A 14,703-nucleotide genomic window follows, 5' to 3' on the forward strand; every position below is an offset into this window, starting at 1 on the left:
TTAGCCGCTGTGTCTAGCTGCATAGTCAACGAATTCAGACCTCAAAATATGTAAAGCCACAAACTGCAGGAGCCAAATGCTTGCAATTTTCCAAACACAATTGGAGAAGTAAAGTATTGAGATAATAATCTCATTTGAATTCGTTTATTACATTTTTAATCAGATAGACGAATAGGTGTGACAAATTGGAAAGCCATAGTATCTTTCATCATACAAACATGTGAGGTAAGATATGAATCCGCAAGCACTTATTCTTCCAGTACATACGAAGCTATGGAATCATTACATCAAACCATGTGATGCAGAGTCAAAAATACAAATTGTTGACGGATATTCCATCACAGATAATTCGAACGTAAGAGTGTTAGTGTTTTGTATAAAACATGATAAAATAATATAATTTACTGTCATAATGACAAATGTTTCATGGTTGTGTATTCATGGAGGAATGGCAGTTTAGTCTACTGTTGATATATTGTATCATGAACACAACTCTTGTCAGTATTATAAAATATAAGATACAAGCAGCATAAGTATTACGACTTAAGAACTAATTTTCTCATTTTGCAGCCCACCACTGTAATTTCATACAATATCAAAATCTATGTACACTTTTTTTCATGTATTCTGTACAATAACAAAGGTACAATTTAAAGGAAAATATCTGTTCAGAAGTTGTTGGATATCATTAGTGCACGAAAAATTCACTGATATAGGAATGGTCATTACAGAACGTTATTTTCATATCTTAACAAAATGATTGAATTACAAGTTAACAGTCTTTCTTACATACCTAATATTATCGTAACATATTTCGGTACAACTTCAATTTATGTCTTGTAAGTCTTCGAAATAAAGGACCTTGATGGTTGTTGATTAGGTGTACTGCAGCATTCACAGATATAATTTTTTCTGTTTAATGTGCCGCTTCTAATCTCCACGCAGCCTGAAATGAAAAAAAAATTTATCAGTTTGAAAAAAGATACTCTATGTTAGCCCAAATGCAATAGTAATGCAACTCTGAAATGACAAGATACTCTATCTTCTCAGGTAAATTATCAGCTACTTAGTTTATTATTTTCCACCAACTAATCGTGCTGATGTTGTACATACTTCACATTTTACTTGAAATACGAGCATTTCCCAGCAATATTTTCATTGATAGGACGATGTCTCAAAATAATTTGGACAGAGTGATAAACAAGATGCCTCTTACTAAGGCCTGCCTTACAGATTTACTAGTAACAGATACTACATGTGTGAGTCTTGGTATAATAAACCACATAACTCAATAAAATAACAATCTGCAATTCCAACTCTAACCAACATTGCATTCGTGATTCATGGTTCGCACATAAAAATTCTTTGAATTCGATGATACATACAGACAAAAACGCAAAGGCAACTACCTTCAACATGCACAAACGTACCACAACACATATTTACTATTGCATCTATCAAAACAGAATTTTACTTAATGACACTTCATGAGCTTTTTCATAATCATCAGGTCTCTCGTAATGTATCATACTTCTAGCAATAGTCATATTTAATATTTTTTAATATTATTCAAAATTGCCCCAAAATATCTCAATATAGGTGGTTTTAAATGGACTCATAACAATTGAACAGTTTCATGTTCTTCAACAGAAAAGAGGGAGGGACTAAGGTGTGAATGAATAATGAAAAAGCTTAATTGTATTGAAGATTCGTATCAGTACCTAAGTGTAGATATTTGTCACATGCGCCGCAATGGATTAGATTTGCTTCCAGGTCGAGACGTTGGGCGCTGTGACAGCGGCTACAGTGTGGGCAGTAACGGCCTTTTCGCCATAGCCTTGTTAACGCATAAATCATTGAGTTGTTAGTGGAGTCGAAATGTAAAATAGATAAATTATCAGTTATTATCACCATAATTATCACAAAAAAAAATCCTTGCAATAATGATAAGCAGAGCAAACTAGTATATTTCAAATTTATTAGTTAATGCATGTATCAAGCAGATGATTATTTGAATTTGGGATGCTCTGACTCCCAGTTAGTAGGACTAGAAATCGATGTAAAATAACGGATTAGAATTTCGAAGGTAATGCATTACCTTCACCACGCCATAAGTCTATATCAGGAGAAATTATGAATGTGAATCGATAAGTAATGATATGGGCAATGCATTGCTAAATTGCAAAGGCACAGACTAATTTTCCATGTATCTCACGATTTGAGAATGAAGAATTTCAAACCACTTGACCAGATCGTACTGCATAGTAATGCCGCAGAATACTGATATGAAAAATACTATTTGATAGTTATATATGTGCTTTAGATGCTATCGGTGGATTGCACAACTCAAGCCTGAGCTAATCCAAGCTACAATTAAAATTTGGATATCGTGTTCACACACTGTGATTTGCTACAGGTCTGCGGAACTAAGTAGTCGAAAAGTTTCATCAACTTACTTGGAACATGGAACACATAATGTAGAAACATATACACGTGTGTTCCTTTCGCCTTTTTTGTATTCATGTTGCCATTGTGCAACGCTGTTTCTATCCGAATTTGCTCCTCCTGGTTGTCGCAATCCACAGCTGGCACAAACTGCACATTCTCGACAATGCCATCGTCCTTGGGGGACTCTTCTTAGTCCAACGCAATAGATATGATACCTGTAGACATAGAGTGTAATATCATATTAATTGAACTGCTTTTACATGGATCGATGAGGTATCAAATATCTTGTATGGGTATCATGTTGGAGAACTTGCGATGATGACCTTAGTAATGAGAAGAAATATCTATATTTGAGAATTAAGAACTATTTTAAATCATTGTTTCAGATTAGTATAAGGTGAATTCATTTACCCTCTATCGCACATGTCACAAAATAGCATTTTATCTTCGTCTGCAGGATTGTGACACTGAACGCATGTTTTGCAGTCTGTGCACTGCCAGGAATACCCTTGAATATGAGGTACCATGTCTAGCGTTAAGTCTATACACGATGGGTGGACTGTAAATAACAAAAAATATATGGTCATCCACCCGCTGCTTTAATATGGATTTTTGACAAAATATTTTATTCTATCACCGAATAATATGTTTGTTATCTGTGGTAAGTTCGAGTACAAATCTATGTTGTACTTTCAACTTTGTCACGAGGAGGTAATGACCGGAACCTTAAAGAGCCAATAATGAATGGATTTTTTTGTTTACCTAGCTTATAGCTAATCTGATAAAACTAGTTTGATTAAAAAAGGATGCAAAGTATCAAACTTTATTTATTTGAACATGCACGTGATAAACTACATAAATTATGAATTAGAATAAATCTAAAAAGTTAAATATAATTTTTATCTCGAGACACTTTGTTATTAGACCACAGTCACACTTATCGTATTATACCTACACTTTCAACGTAACGGTAGTTCACTGTTTGGAATAATTACCTTGTTTAAATCGGCAACTTTCCCTAACTAATAAATGCAATAAATTTCATCAATTCACTATTGCTTATGACTATATAACTTTCCACGTACCATTTCCGTTACAAGTGCCACACTGTATTAGTACTTCGGACTTTCCATGTTTGTTCAAGTGTTTTAAACACATTTTACATTTTAAATTTTTGTTCTCTTCCTTGTGGGCTGCTATTTCCATTTCAACTTCATCTACTGTAGATTGCGACTCTTCGGTATCTTGCGTCCCTTCGCTAGATGATGAACTATAAAAAATAGGAACACAAGAATTGGCTATGATTTTTGTCTGAGAAAAAAAAGTCACGACTAATTTGTGAAACATTGTAATTTGGAGAGGATGAACACATTATTGTGGTCACCTTGCTATCTTTCTACTCACCTAGAATCATCAGATGATGAATCGCTATCGCTGTCACTTTGAGATGCCTCGGATTGACTATCAAATTTACGTTCATTGGGTCGCATAGGACCGTATAGAACAGTATTTAGTGGATAGTACCTCAATTCAGCAGGTGTATATTCTCTATAATAATCAGTGTACTGTCCGGGTATCAATGCAACAGGGTAGTTACTAGCCTTGCGATCCGCGTCAACTTTCTGTTGTTTTTTTGGTACGTGAATTGTAAAACTTTGTAAATCCAAACTATACTTTCTTGATTCTTTCCGTGCTTTGTTGAAGTTCACGTTCCAAGACAATGCAGATTGTACAGCCATTTCTGCAAGATCTATACGATTTCTTTCGGCATTTGCTGCAGCTGTTAGTTCTTTTTGTTTTTTTGAATGCTCTTTGGCTTGCTTTTCACGCATATGTTTACGATATTCCTCATATTGATCTGGAAAATCACTACACATGACATCTAGCACTTCTGTACTGCAAATTGCTGTCAATCCTAAAAAGTTAAATCCATCGTTACATTCATTGTCATCATAAGTAAACAACAATAAGAGGTATTCATTAATCAAGAGGTATGGCAGATTCAATTTCAAATGCATAAAGAGAAAATCATCAATTTTATTTTGGCATAAAACCGTGATGATTTAAACATTTTTTAGATTAGATCTAAAATTGCCATTTTCAGTTTGGTAAATATTTTATTTGAATTTGAATTGAACTTACCCATATCACACATAGCCTCGCTAACTAGGCCATTTTCTCTAAGATAGTTTCTTTCTTCCATTTCCACCATTCTGCGCTTTAAATCAGGGTACTTTCTTTTGAAAGACTTTACTCCTAAATACTGTGAAATTTGTTCTTGTATCATAAAAGTGTCTCCTTTTTTATCAGGTGGCCATTCATACTCAGCAATTTTGTCGACAGTAAATGGGCCTTCGTCAGGATCAAAGTTAATTTCCATTCTCCGATTCTTCACTTTGACCTTTTCAGATTCTGTAGTAGCAGTACTCAACACACTACCTTGAGATTCCTCATTTATTACGGTTTCTACAACTGTAACACCAAATATATTTAGTCTAAATATAATAATAGAGAACCATATGTCCTAATTGCCACAATGTGTAAAATAAGGAACAAGTTCACCAATCATAAATGTGCATATTATCCGATTTATCATAACAGTTCATTTTTTAATGCATTCCAACGTCATGGACATGGTTGTTGCAAAGTAATTACATTATTTGTTGTGATGTGTGCGATGAATGAACTCAAAAAACAGTGAACAATTTTTAACCTTGTCAAAATACTCCATGATGGTTATTTTATATTCGGGAATATAGAAATAAGATGCGAGAAAATGCTCTATTTTTAGAAATCTCAGTCGGAGGTATACTAGCACATTTATGTTTTGGCTATAGAGTCCTTTTAATGATTTTTCATCATTTATGTTATCCTAATAGTGTTTCATTTAAATTCCATTTTATCCTTTGAGTTGATCGAATGTATTACATGTTTATGAATTGGAACGCAAATTATCGGTTCATAGAAAATTGAGAGATTTAGCGGATCTGTTAATTAGCAACAAGTCAGAAATCTGACATAGATAAGAAAGGATACTGAGACTGATATACAACAATCCGATTTTCAAATATCAAGGAAAAGATAATGAAAACTTATTCTTGCATTGACTTGATACAATTTGTTATATTCTATAGGGTGTCTTCAAATTTTTCATATTCTAAATGTTGAAACATCAAAAGTTGGCATGCGTCATTCCGAAACTATCTTTCAATAAGTATAGTTGATAGACCAATCAAATCAATTAATGAAGAAAAAATATCTTACCAGGTATGGACATATTGCGGGCTGGGGTTTGGGACCGTGAATTGGACTCTGCGCTCATTCGAGTTTCTTCGTCCATCACTTGTACCAACAACATTGATTCACTCTTGCTAGTTGTTTCAGGAAGTTTTATAGACGGTGTTATCCAGTTTTGATGCTCAGTACTTGGCACGTCCGAAATCATCCCTTTATTGCCTTGATTCTGAGGTTTTGGTTCTTCAATGGATTCACCTGTATTTTGTTGTGTTGATAAGGGCTCGGAAAGTTGTAACATTTCAGACAGCATCACAGCTTTTGGATTCAATGACGCTACATTTGATTCAGAGATGGGTGGTGCTGTAAACTTGGATCCGGTAGCTAATTCTGAAGTTGATCGCTTGTCCACATCAAATTCGGGTCTCAGTTTTTTGTAGGTATCAGGAAACCCGTGCTGGTCCATAGTTTCTAACATCAATCTCTTTCGATCAGTAGGACTTTGTTGCAAAGCTTTATATAGTTCCGATGATTGTCCCGACGTTTTGGGTTGAAGTGGAGCTATCAAGCTCATGGTAGACCTTTCAATAGCAGTAAGTGGATCCTCTAGACGTGGCATTTTTTCAATGGAGCTATCAATTCTGTCCATTTTTCGTTTACCCCTTCCTGAAAACAGAGAAGTGTTTTAGTATTCTCATGCTATAGAGAAGAAATGAAGATATCAATTAGAATTGAAATGTATAATAAAACAGACCTCTGCCACGACCCCTTTTTGGTGGAGCATAACTTTTTTGGTTTCTGCAAGTCCTTTTTGGCCTGTCGCTTTCTCTGGGCTTTCCAACTCCCGGTTGTTGCATACCATCCAAGGCCAATGGATCTTGGGGCGCTACTTGTCGTATTGTTGGATGTCCAGGTGGTAGAGATGATCTTTTTGGTCTTCCACGTTTTCTAGGAATTTTAATTTCTGGTACCGGTACCTTGACCTCTTCTATTATCATAATGTCTTGACTTGAATTAGAATTTTCATTGACAATTATCAATTCTGGTCGATGTTCGATTATCTCACAGTCAGAAGTACCGGGAGAATTCGTTACATTCTTTCGTAAAATCTCTTTCAATTTCCCACTCATTGATAGATCGCTAGGTTTTGGAGGCGAAACTTGAGTGATGCTGATTTCTTGATTGATTACGCTCATTTGTTGCTGGCTTATAGTACTTGATTTGCTGTCGAGCATCATTGGTTTTTGTTCTCCAGACGAGACCGGTTGAATCGTGACATCGGGTAAGATCTGTGACAACTTAGCTTCGAGTTTAGATTTTTTTAAATCAACTGGCACAATCGAAACATCTTTACATTTGGGTGAAATATCTACTGCACTCTCCGATTTTTGTGCAACCAATTGAATCGGTTCAATCGTCACTTCAGATCGACTACTAGACATAATAGTAGGGTGACCAGTTTTAAACATTCTGAATTGTGAATCTTTGGTCGGAGACACTGCTTCGCCACCTTTGTGATATGTGGATTGGATACTTTCGGTATGATCTTTATTTTTAGAATGTATTTCTCCCAAGGAATCCTGCTTTTCATTGGCAATGATAGTAGGATGTCCTGTCTTTGACAATTTGATTTTCATTTCTATCGGAAATTCCATTTCCTTACGCTTTTGTGAAGATTCTGGTACGTTCGTTAATTTTTCTTTCTGTTTCATTGCAGATTTCTCTCTTTTATCAGGTTCTATTATTGATGCATCGCCTGATTTTGATAATTTTATCTTCATACCAAGAGGAGATTCGATTCTTTTGGATGTATCTTGGAAAGTTTGTAATTTTTCTGTGCGTTTTAGTGGTGCATCTTTGGATTCGGGAGAAAATTCTGAATGTATTATTGAGGCATCTCCGCTTTTAGAAAGTTTGATCTTCATTCCAAGGGAAGCTTCCGACAGTTTAGGTCCTTCTTGAGAGATTGTAAAATGACCCCTACTTGATGAGGTAGGATCTGTAGTTTCATCAAAAGTTTCTTGTTTTTCTGGGTGTATTATAGAAGCATCACCAGATTTTGATAATTTGATTTTCATGCCGATAGGAGATTCGTTGCGTTTTTGAACTTCATGGCTAATTTCAAAACCTTCGGTATTCGTAGATAACGATTCTTTCAATTCATCGGAAAATAGCAGAGCAGCCTCATTAGTTTTTGATAATTTGATTCTCATTCCAAGAGGAGAGTCAGTACGTTTATGAATTTCCCTGGTCTCTGATTTTGCTCTATGTTTTGTTATAACGAAGTCTTTATGATCAATCACTTCTTGTTTCTCAGGGTGTATTATGGACGCATCTCCAGTTTTCAGTAATTTGATTTTCATTCCGATGGGAGATTCAACTCGCTTTGTTATTTCTACCATACTTTCTGATTTGTCTTTATATGCTTCAAAAACTTCACCTTTTTCCGGTTGTATGATTGATGCACCTCCAGATTTGGACAATTTAAACTTCATTCCAAGGGGAGAATCTGTCCGCTTAGGAACATCTTGATTAGTATTTGGTTTGTCCCTTGACTTTGATGAGGACTCCTTGAATTCATCTAAGCTCTCCGATGATATTATAGATGCATCACCAGTCTTTGATAATTTAAATTTCATTCCGATTGGGGAATCTGTTCGCTTAGGTATCTCGGAGGTAAAATCGAATTTCTCCTTGAACACAGTATCTTCTAACGTTTCTTGTTTATCCGGTTGAATTATAGATGCGTCGCCACTTTTAGATAACTTGATCTTCATTCCGATGGGAGAATCTGTTCTCTTCGGAATTTCTTGTCCAACTTCAATTTTACGTTTTAATGCTGGATCTTTAGATTCATGTTGTACTATAGATGGATCACCAGTTTTCGACAACTTGATTTTCATGCCTAATGGCGATTCAATTCTTTTCCCTGGAACTTCGTCAAACTTATGTTTACTTTCTTTGATATCATCGACCGTGTCACATTTTTCTGTTTGAATAATTGAGGCATCTCCACTTTTTGACAATTTGATTTTCATACCAATATGAGATGGCGAGAGCATTGGTTCTGTGTGTCGTGTAGTTTCTTCAAAATTTTCATTTGAAATGATTGAAGGATGACCACCTCGTGATAATTTTAATTTAATTTTACCCAATTTCTGACCAGGACTATCCTCTGGATTTGGCGAGTTTGCTGCAGAGCGTATTTTCGGACTTTTAGGTGATCTTGCCTCAGAGCAATCTGCAATTGCAGATTTAGCGATTTTCAGAATTATTCTTGGAGAGCCGACATTTTCAAAATCACTTTTATCGGAGTCCTTTTTGGGAGTATCCATAATTCTTGGCTCATTTCTGTCAGCACCTTTCGGAGATTCCAACATTTTCTGGTACATGCTTTTACCCTCAGTCTTATTATCCCTTTGAATCAACAAACTTGCTTTGGGAGTTATGGGCATATCTGATATTCTCGGAGACACGTCAGGAGCAGGTATTTCAATTTTGGGAGGTTCTTTCAATCTCTCTTCTAGAATTGAGATTTTTGGAATTTTCTCTGACTTTCTAATAACATTTTCTAGCAATGTTGGGATTTGGGGTTTTGCAGAATTTTCGGAGGTAGACGCGATATTTTCTTCCGATTGTTTTTGCCAATTCGGTACCTGCGATACAGTTAGAAGACTTTTTAACATTTCAGAGTTTTTTTCTGTAGCAATATTCTGAGGTACATTCAAATTCACATTCGTTTCTAGAGTCTTGTTTAGTTCTTCGGCAATTTTCAGCTTGCGTTCATTTTCTAATTTAGCTGCTTCAGAAATAATTTCTGCTTCTGATATGGCTATTGAATCAGCAGCAAGCACTTCTAATTCTGCTGGCAAATCCAATGTTTCTTGACAAACTTCTGTTTCCGATAAAAAAAGACACTGCTTGCTCTGTTCCAAACTGTCTCCTAAGATATCTTCCGTTACTTTGGGTGAAAGAAGTAGAGGAGAATCTATAGTTTGCTCTTCAGATTCTTGTAAAAATTTAACAGCACATTCAAGTTCAGAAATCTCAGAACTTTGCTGCGATGTATCAACATTGTCCGCAGGTACACTGCATAGAACATCAGTTTGTTCCACATCATCAGTATCGAATAATACTTCATCTGGTAGATCAATTTTGACATCACCCGCAACGTTTGCGGCGCATTCAATCAGTTTTTCTTCAGTGAGTTTTAGCGGCAAATCTATTTTAATATCTTTATCTAAAAGAATATTTTCATCAATTTCTAGCTGACATGCTTCATCTACACCTTTGATATCTGGATCTATGGGCGTAGTATCCCCAGTGATTATATTTTCGCTGGTCTCTATCAACTCCACCTGATTCTCCTGGACAAACTGATCAACAGTGACATTGGTGACATTCATATCTTCTATATTATCTTTGAGTTTGATATTTGCTGAACTTATGATGACATCGACTGGAAAATTAGCACTTTGTGATACACTTGGTATTTGATTTGCATCTTCAACAAAACAGCTTTTATCTATATCATATGGGAGGCACACAGGCTGCTCTGTAACTTCCGAAAATTCGTCAGTCTCTGCTGATTTTATTGGTTCAGGACTAACGACTGATGAAGAAGGTGAATGGCTTTCAGGTAATGTCTCTAAAGTTTTCGGAACTTCCGAGGGTTCTACACCTTCTATCGATACTTCACCAATTAAAATCTCATCACCTAATTCTTCCAGTTTTTTAATAGGCACAGATATCTGTTCCTCATCCTCCACTGATTTGGTTTTCATCAAATCATTTGATGTTATTGTGGCTGTTTCAGGTGGTAAAGTTGATGAGTTGTCTTGCATATTTTGCTGATTTTCAGGTGATTTCTTCAATTCAAGAGACTCCTCTGAAATATTAGTGAAAACTTCAGAACCCTTATTTCCATCACGTATCGCAGACGTTTCCTCCTCATGTTCGTGTTCTTCAATTAACTGAGCTGAAATGTCTTCCACAACGTGTAATTCACTCTCTTTATCTTGCAGATTTTCTTCTTCAATTTGTGGATAACTGATTCCATCAGCCAAATTTTCAGGGTAATTGGCAAGTATGTCACTTTTCATTTCGTGCAGGTGCTCTGTTAGTTTATCAAGTGAAGGTGAGTGCACAGATTCGTCGAGTGTTACAGGTGAATCAACTTTACCTATTGGATCCTCAGACTGAACTACAGAATTGATTTGTGTAGGTGATATTACAGTATCAGATAAAGCCTTCGCCTCATCGGTCTTCAGGATAATTTCAGTCTGATCATTATTCCAATCTTCATCTTTTCCAACAAAACAGGAACTGTTTTGGATTTCAAGTTTATATTCATCGTCATTAAGTTTTGACTGTAGGCTAGAGCCTTCTCCGAGCAGATTGTGTGTTGAGCTGACTTCTCTGCCAAGTTCTGTCGTCTCACTGACCATCATTGTTTCTTCTAAGGTCTCTTCCATGTTTGACTCTATTGGAATTTTATCATCTTCTTCTATAGATATCTTTGGTTCATCGGTGGGATCTTCTGTTTGCGTCACTTCTGAATCAATAAGGGATGCGCTAGTAGATTCAATTTCTCTTAATTGAAGAGCTGTATTAGAGGTTTGTTCTACCAAAAGCTTCGTTTCATCAATTTCAGAAGCTTCAGGGTCTGCTGAGATTTTGGAATAAGGTTCTTCTATTGCACTAATGTTTTCTGGTTCAACAGATTTCCTTTGACCGGAATTCTCTTCACTTAGGTGAAGCCCAAAATTGCCTAGGCCTGTTGGTTGACCAATCGCCAGAGTATCTTCGCCCAATTTTGTATTGATTGATTCATCTTGCGCAGCATCTGGTGTTGTGCTGATGAGGTTTTCGGAATCTGAGGTATCTCCTTTGGATTCAATATCGGTCGATTCTGAAATTTGAGTGGTTGATGATTTTACCTCAAAGAAGACAATATTTGTGGTACCATCCGCTTTGTTTCCCAAATCGTCTTCTAAAACGTCCTTGCTCATTGAATGTAATGATTCGTCCTCCACTGGTTCATTGATCTGCATATGATCAGGAATTGTCTCATTGTCGGTATTTGGCAAATTAGCTACCTGATATGGTGCATTTTCTGTTTGAGGTACTTCATCTTCTGCCTCTTCAATAAGCACTTCATTTGTAATTTGCACTATGTTTGTAGCTGAACTTATTGCTGGTTTCTCTTCAAGTTGTGGAATTTCTATGGTTCTTGCAGACTCGGCTGGTGGTATCATGGCTGTTATTTGTTCTTCATACTCCTGACCTCCCATTATCTTTTCTACTGTATCGACTTTAGTCTCAGTCTCAACTCCTTCAACAACTGTAGTTTCTTCAACAAAAAAACTCTCTTGTTCTGTACTCAAATCATGCAGATTATTTGATTCTGAATTTTCTTGTGTGCTGCTTGGTAGTTTTTCAATATTGTCTGATATTTTTTCTAGCTCTTCTTCGGCAGGAGATATTACTGATGCAGATGTGTCAGCAGCAGGAGATGGAACATCTGAGACCTCAATATCGCTGCTCCTTTCGACTGGTTGAATGAGAGATTTGGGACCTTCTTTAACAGATTTGGCAATAAGTGAAGATGAATCATTTTCAGAATTGGATTGAGGTTGGGTATTTGGAGCAATGCAATCTTCTACTGCAACTTTGTCAATTTTGCTTTCGAGATCCAAGTCAGCCTCTGTTGCAGTTGAGACTTCAATATTCATGTCGATTGGTACGATGCCAGAAGTTTCTGTGGTCTCCAGAATTTCGATACTTTTTATCGAAGAATTTGCTTGTGCAATGTTCTCGATGCATGGATTTGATAACTCATCACAGGATTCGGGATTTACACTTTTTTCATCTGATATATCTGGTTCTTCAGCAATAATTTCTTCGAGTTTTTTAGGGCTATCATTTGATTCTTCTGGTTCCATCTCTGCTACATCTATTTCTAATTTCAAAGGACTATCTTTCATGTGTTCAATTTGGGGCAAAGGCGTTTCCTCGTTTGCAGCTGAATCTTCCTCATTTGTAGTTGAATCTTCCTTCTCTGCAGCTGTATCTTCCTCGATTGGAGTCTTTAATATATTAATGGTATTGACAATAGGGCTAGCTGGCGGTAGAGATGTTTCTACAACAAGCTCCATATCCATATTTTTGTCATCCAGATTTAAGACCTCTGTTGATTTATATTTTGTTGCTTGATTTTTGTCATTGTTCTCGTTGAGGATTTGTAGATTAGAGAAAATGTTCATCGTACTAACAGATTGTTCTGGTTCTTCAATGGGTTTAATCTTCTCATCACCCAGATTGCATCTTTCATCTATATTCTCAGGTTTATTTGTAGCATCGAACTTGAGTGTTTTGCTCATCAAATCTTCAGTTGAAGCATTATCGGAGCTATCTTCTGGCTGAGGTATGTCAGCTTTTTCCACAATTACTGTTTGGTTCTTGGAAATATCTAATGCAAGTGAAGCAACTTCCCTAGCTGGAGGCTCATCTGTTTCATCAACTTCCTGAGAATCTTCGGAAATGTAAGCTTCTCCAATGAGTTGTAAGCTCTTTGAAATACTTCCCACATTTGTTAGTATGTGTGTTGATTTTTCCTCTGAAATAGCCTGAGCTTCTTCATCCTCTAAATTACTATCAACAAAAGGTTCTGCAACTTCTGGTATTACATGAGTATGATTTTCTGAATGACTTTTTGCAACAACAGGAATATTTTCATGTTTTATTATGTTCTCATTCATTCCCATTTTTTTATTGTCTAAATTTATCGTAGCGGTTTCTAATACGTTACTTGATGAATGTGATTCTTCTTTAGAAATAGGGTCGCTCACCATTTCTGTTGCAGCATTTTCAGATCCAATTACACTACTGGCTTCGAAATGACTATCCTCTACATTTTTATCTTCTAGAAGAGCTGTGGTTTTTTCCATGGATTCAATATCACATGATGTTTGAACTTCTTCAGTGCAGGGGGTTGAACGTTCTCTTGTACCGATATTTTCTGACTCTGTGGTTGTTGTAATATTCTCATTATTCTGTTCCACGGTAGAAGATATATCTATCAATTTAGTTGTAGATATCATTTCTTGTGAAGACTCTTTTTTATTTACATTCTCAAGAAAGGTAATGCTCTCGAATACACATTTGTCAACATCTTCTTTTTCAATGATTTCTTTTACAGTCCTACTTGATGGTGAGTGTTTGTCGTAACTTTCTACAGTGTCACTTATTGTAGAGATTCCAGCCGATGATGAAGCAAATTTCTCCAACGTGTTCTTATTCACTTTAGTATCAAATTTCTTGCCAGGTATTTCCGTAGTTGTACTACAGCTAGTTTCAGCTCCAGAATCGGTAATGATCTCCGAAAGAGCAGCGATCTCACTATCCAGAGTAGATTCAGCTGCTTGTCCAGTTTGCACTCCAATAATATCGTTAATGTCCATAATGCTTAGAGCTTCGGTATCATAGGTTTCAGAGTCACTGTCAATAGAATAAGGTGCATAACGATCAGGTGAATCTGGTTTGGTAGCATCGTCTGAAGTTGATTCTTTGTTATCTTCTTTAGAGCCGAATAGGCCCATTTTCGAACCTTCAGACATTGTTTGATTTGAACAGTAACAATAATATCACATTTACCCGTTGAATAGCATTTTATACAGACCTTTATCTAAGCCATTTACCGATCTATAACCACGCATCGATACAAGTTTATTTAAACCACAGAACTCTTGTCTAACTTGTCAGTAAAATATAACCACACTTTTCCGTTTAGATTTGGGTTTCTAGGCATAGTATCCATTTTCACATTGTGAGCGCACGAATGAAACAATACAAAGTCAATTGTTGATGTTTTTTGTAATCTATAACGAGACCTTTAAACTTTTTTACCCAATAATGTCATTTTCGTAAACGACCAAAAGCTGCAGTTCTAAAGCTCTGTAGACGCTAGAGCGGAAAACCGAAAGGGATAGAGCGTGCTTATTTTTTGAACACGCGCTGCAA

At 36.2% G+C, this 14,703-nt stretch overlaps 1 protein-coding gene across 5 annotated transcripts; it reads right to left on the reverse strand.

Annotated features, from left to right (window-relative positions):
• Nucleotides 1-128: 128 nt before the first annotated feature.
• LOC105692344 lies at nucleotides 129-14,628 on the reverse strand. 5 transcript variants are annotated; one of them, XM_048650003.1, is made up of 10 exons: nucleotides 14,363-14,628; nucleotides 6,437-14,290; nucleotides 5,713-6,348; nucleotides 4,591-4,920; nucleotides 3,853-4,363; nucleotides 3,534-3,718; nucleotides 2,860-3,007; nucleotides 2,457-2,663; nucleotides 1,722-1,837; nucleotides 129-946 (listed from the first exon to the last, which is right to left on the reverse strand). In XM_048650003.1, exons 1-10 carry the CDS (start codon nucleotides 14,397-14,399, stop codon nucleotides 831-833), a joined length of 10,140 nt encoding a protein of 3,379 aa, XP_048505960.1. In that variant the 5' UTR covers nucleotides 14,400-14,628; the 3' UTR covers nucleotides 129-830. The 5 variants fall into 5 exon arrangements, 3 of the variants coding, with proteins under 3 accessions (XP_048505960.1, XP_048505961.1, XP_048505962.1); XM_048650004.1 differs by lacking the exon at nucleotides 1,722-1,837; XM_048650005.1 differs by lacking the exons at nucleotides 129-946; nucleotides 1,722-1,837; nucleotides 2,860-3,007 and having other exon boundaries at nucleotides 2,503-2,663.
• Nucleotides 14,629-14,703: the final 75 nt, after the last annotated feature.

Source organism: Athalia rosae, chromosome 2 (assembly GCF_917208135.1).
Source record: "Athalia rosae chromosome 2, iyAthRosa1.1, whole genome shotgun sequence".
Taxonomy (NCBI): domain Eukaryota; kingdom Metazoa; phylum Arthropoda; class Insecta; order Hymenoptera; family Athaliidae; genus Athalia; species Athalia rosae.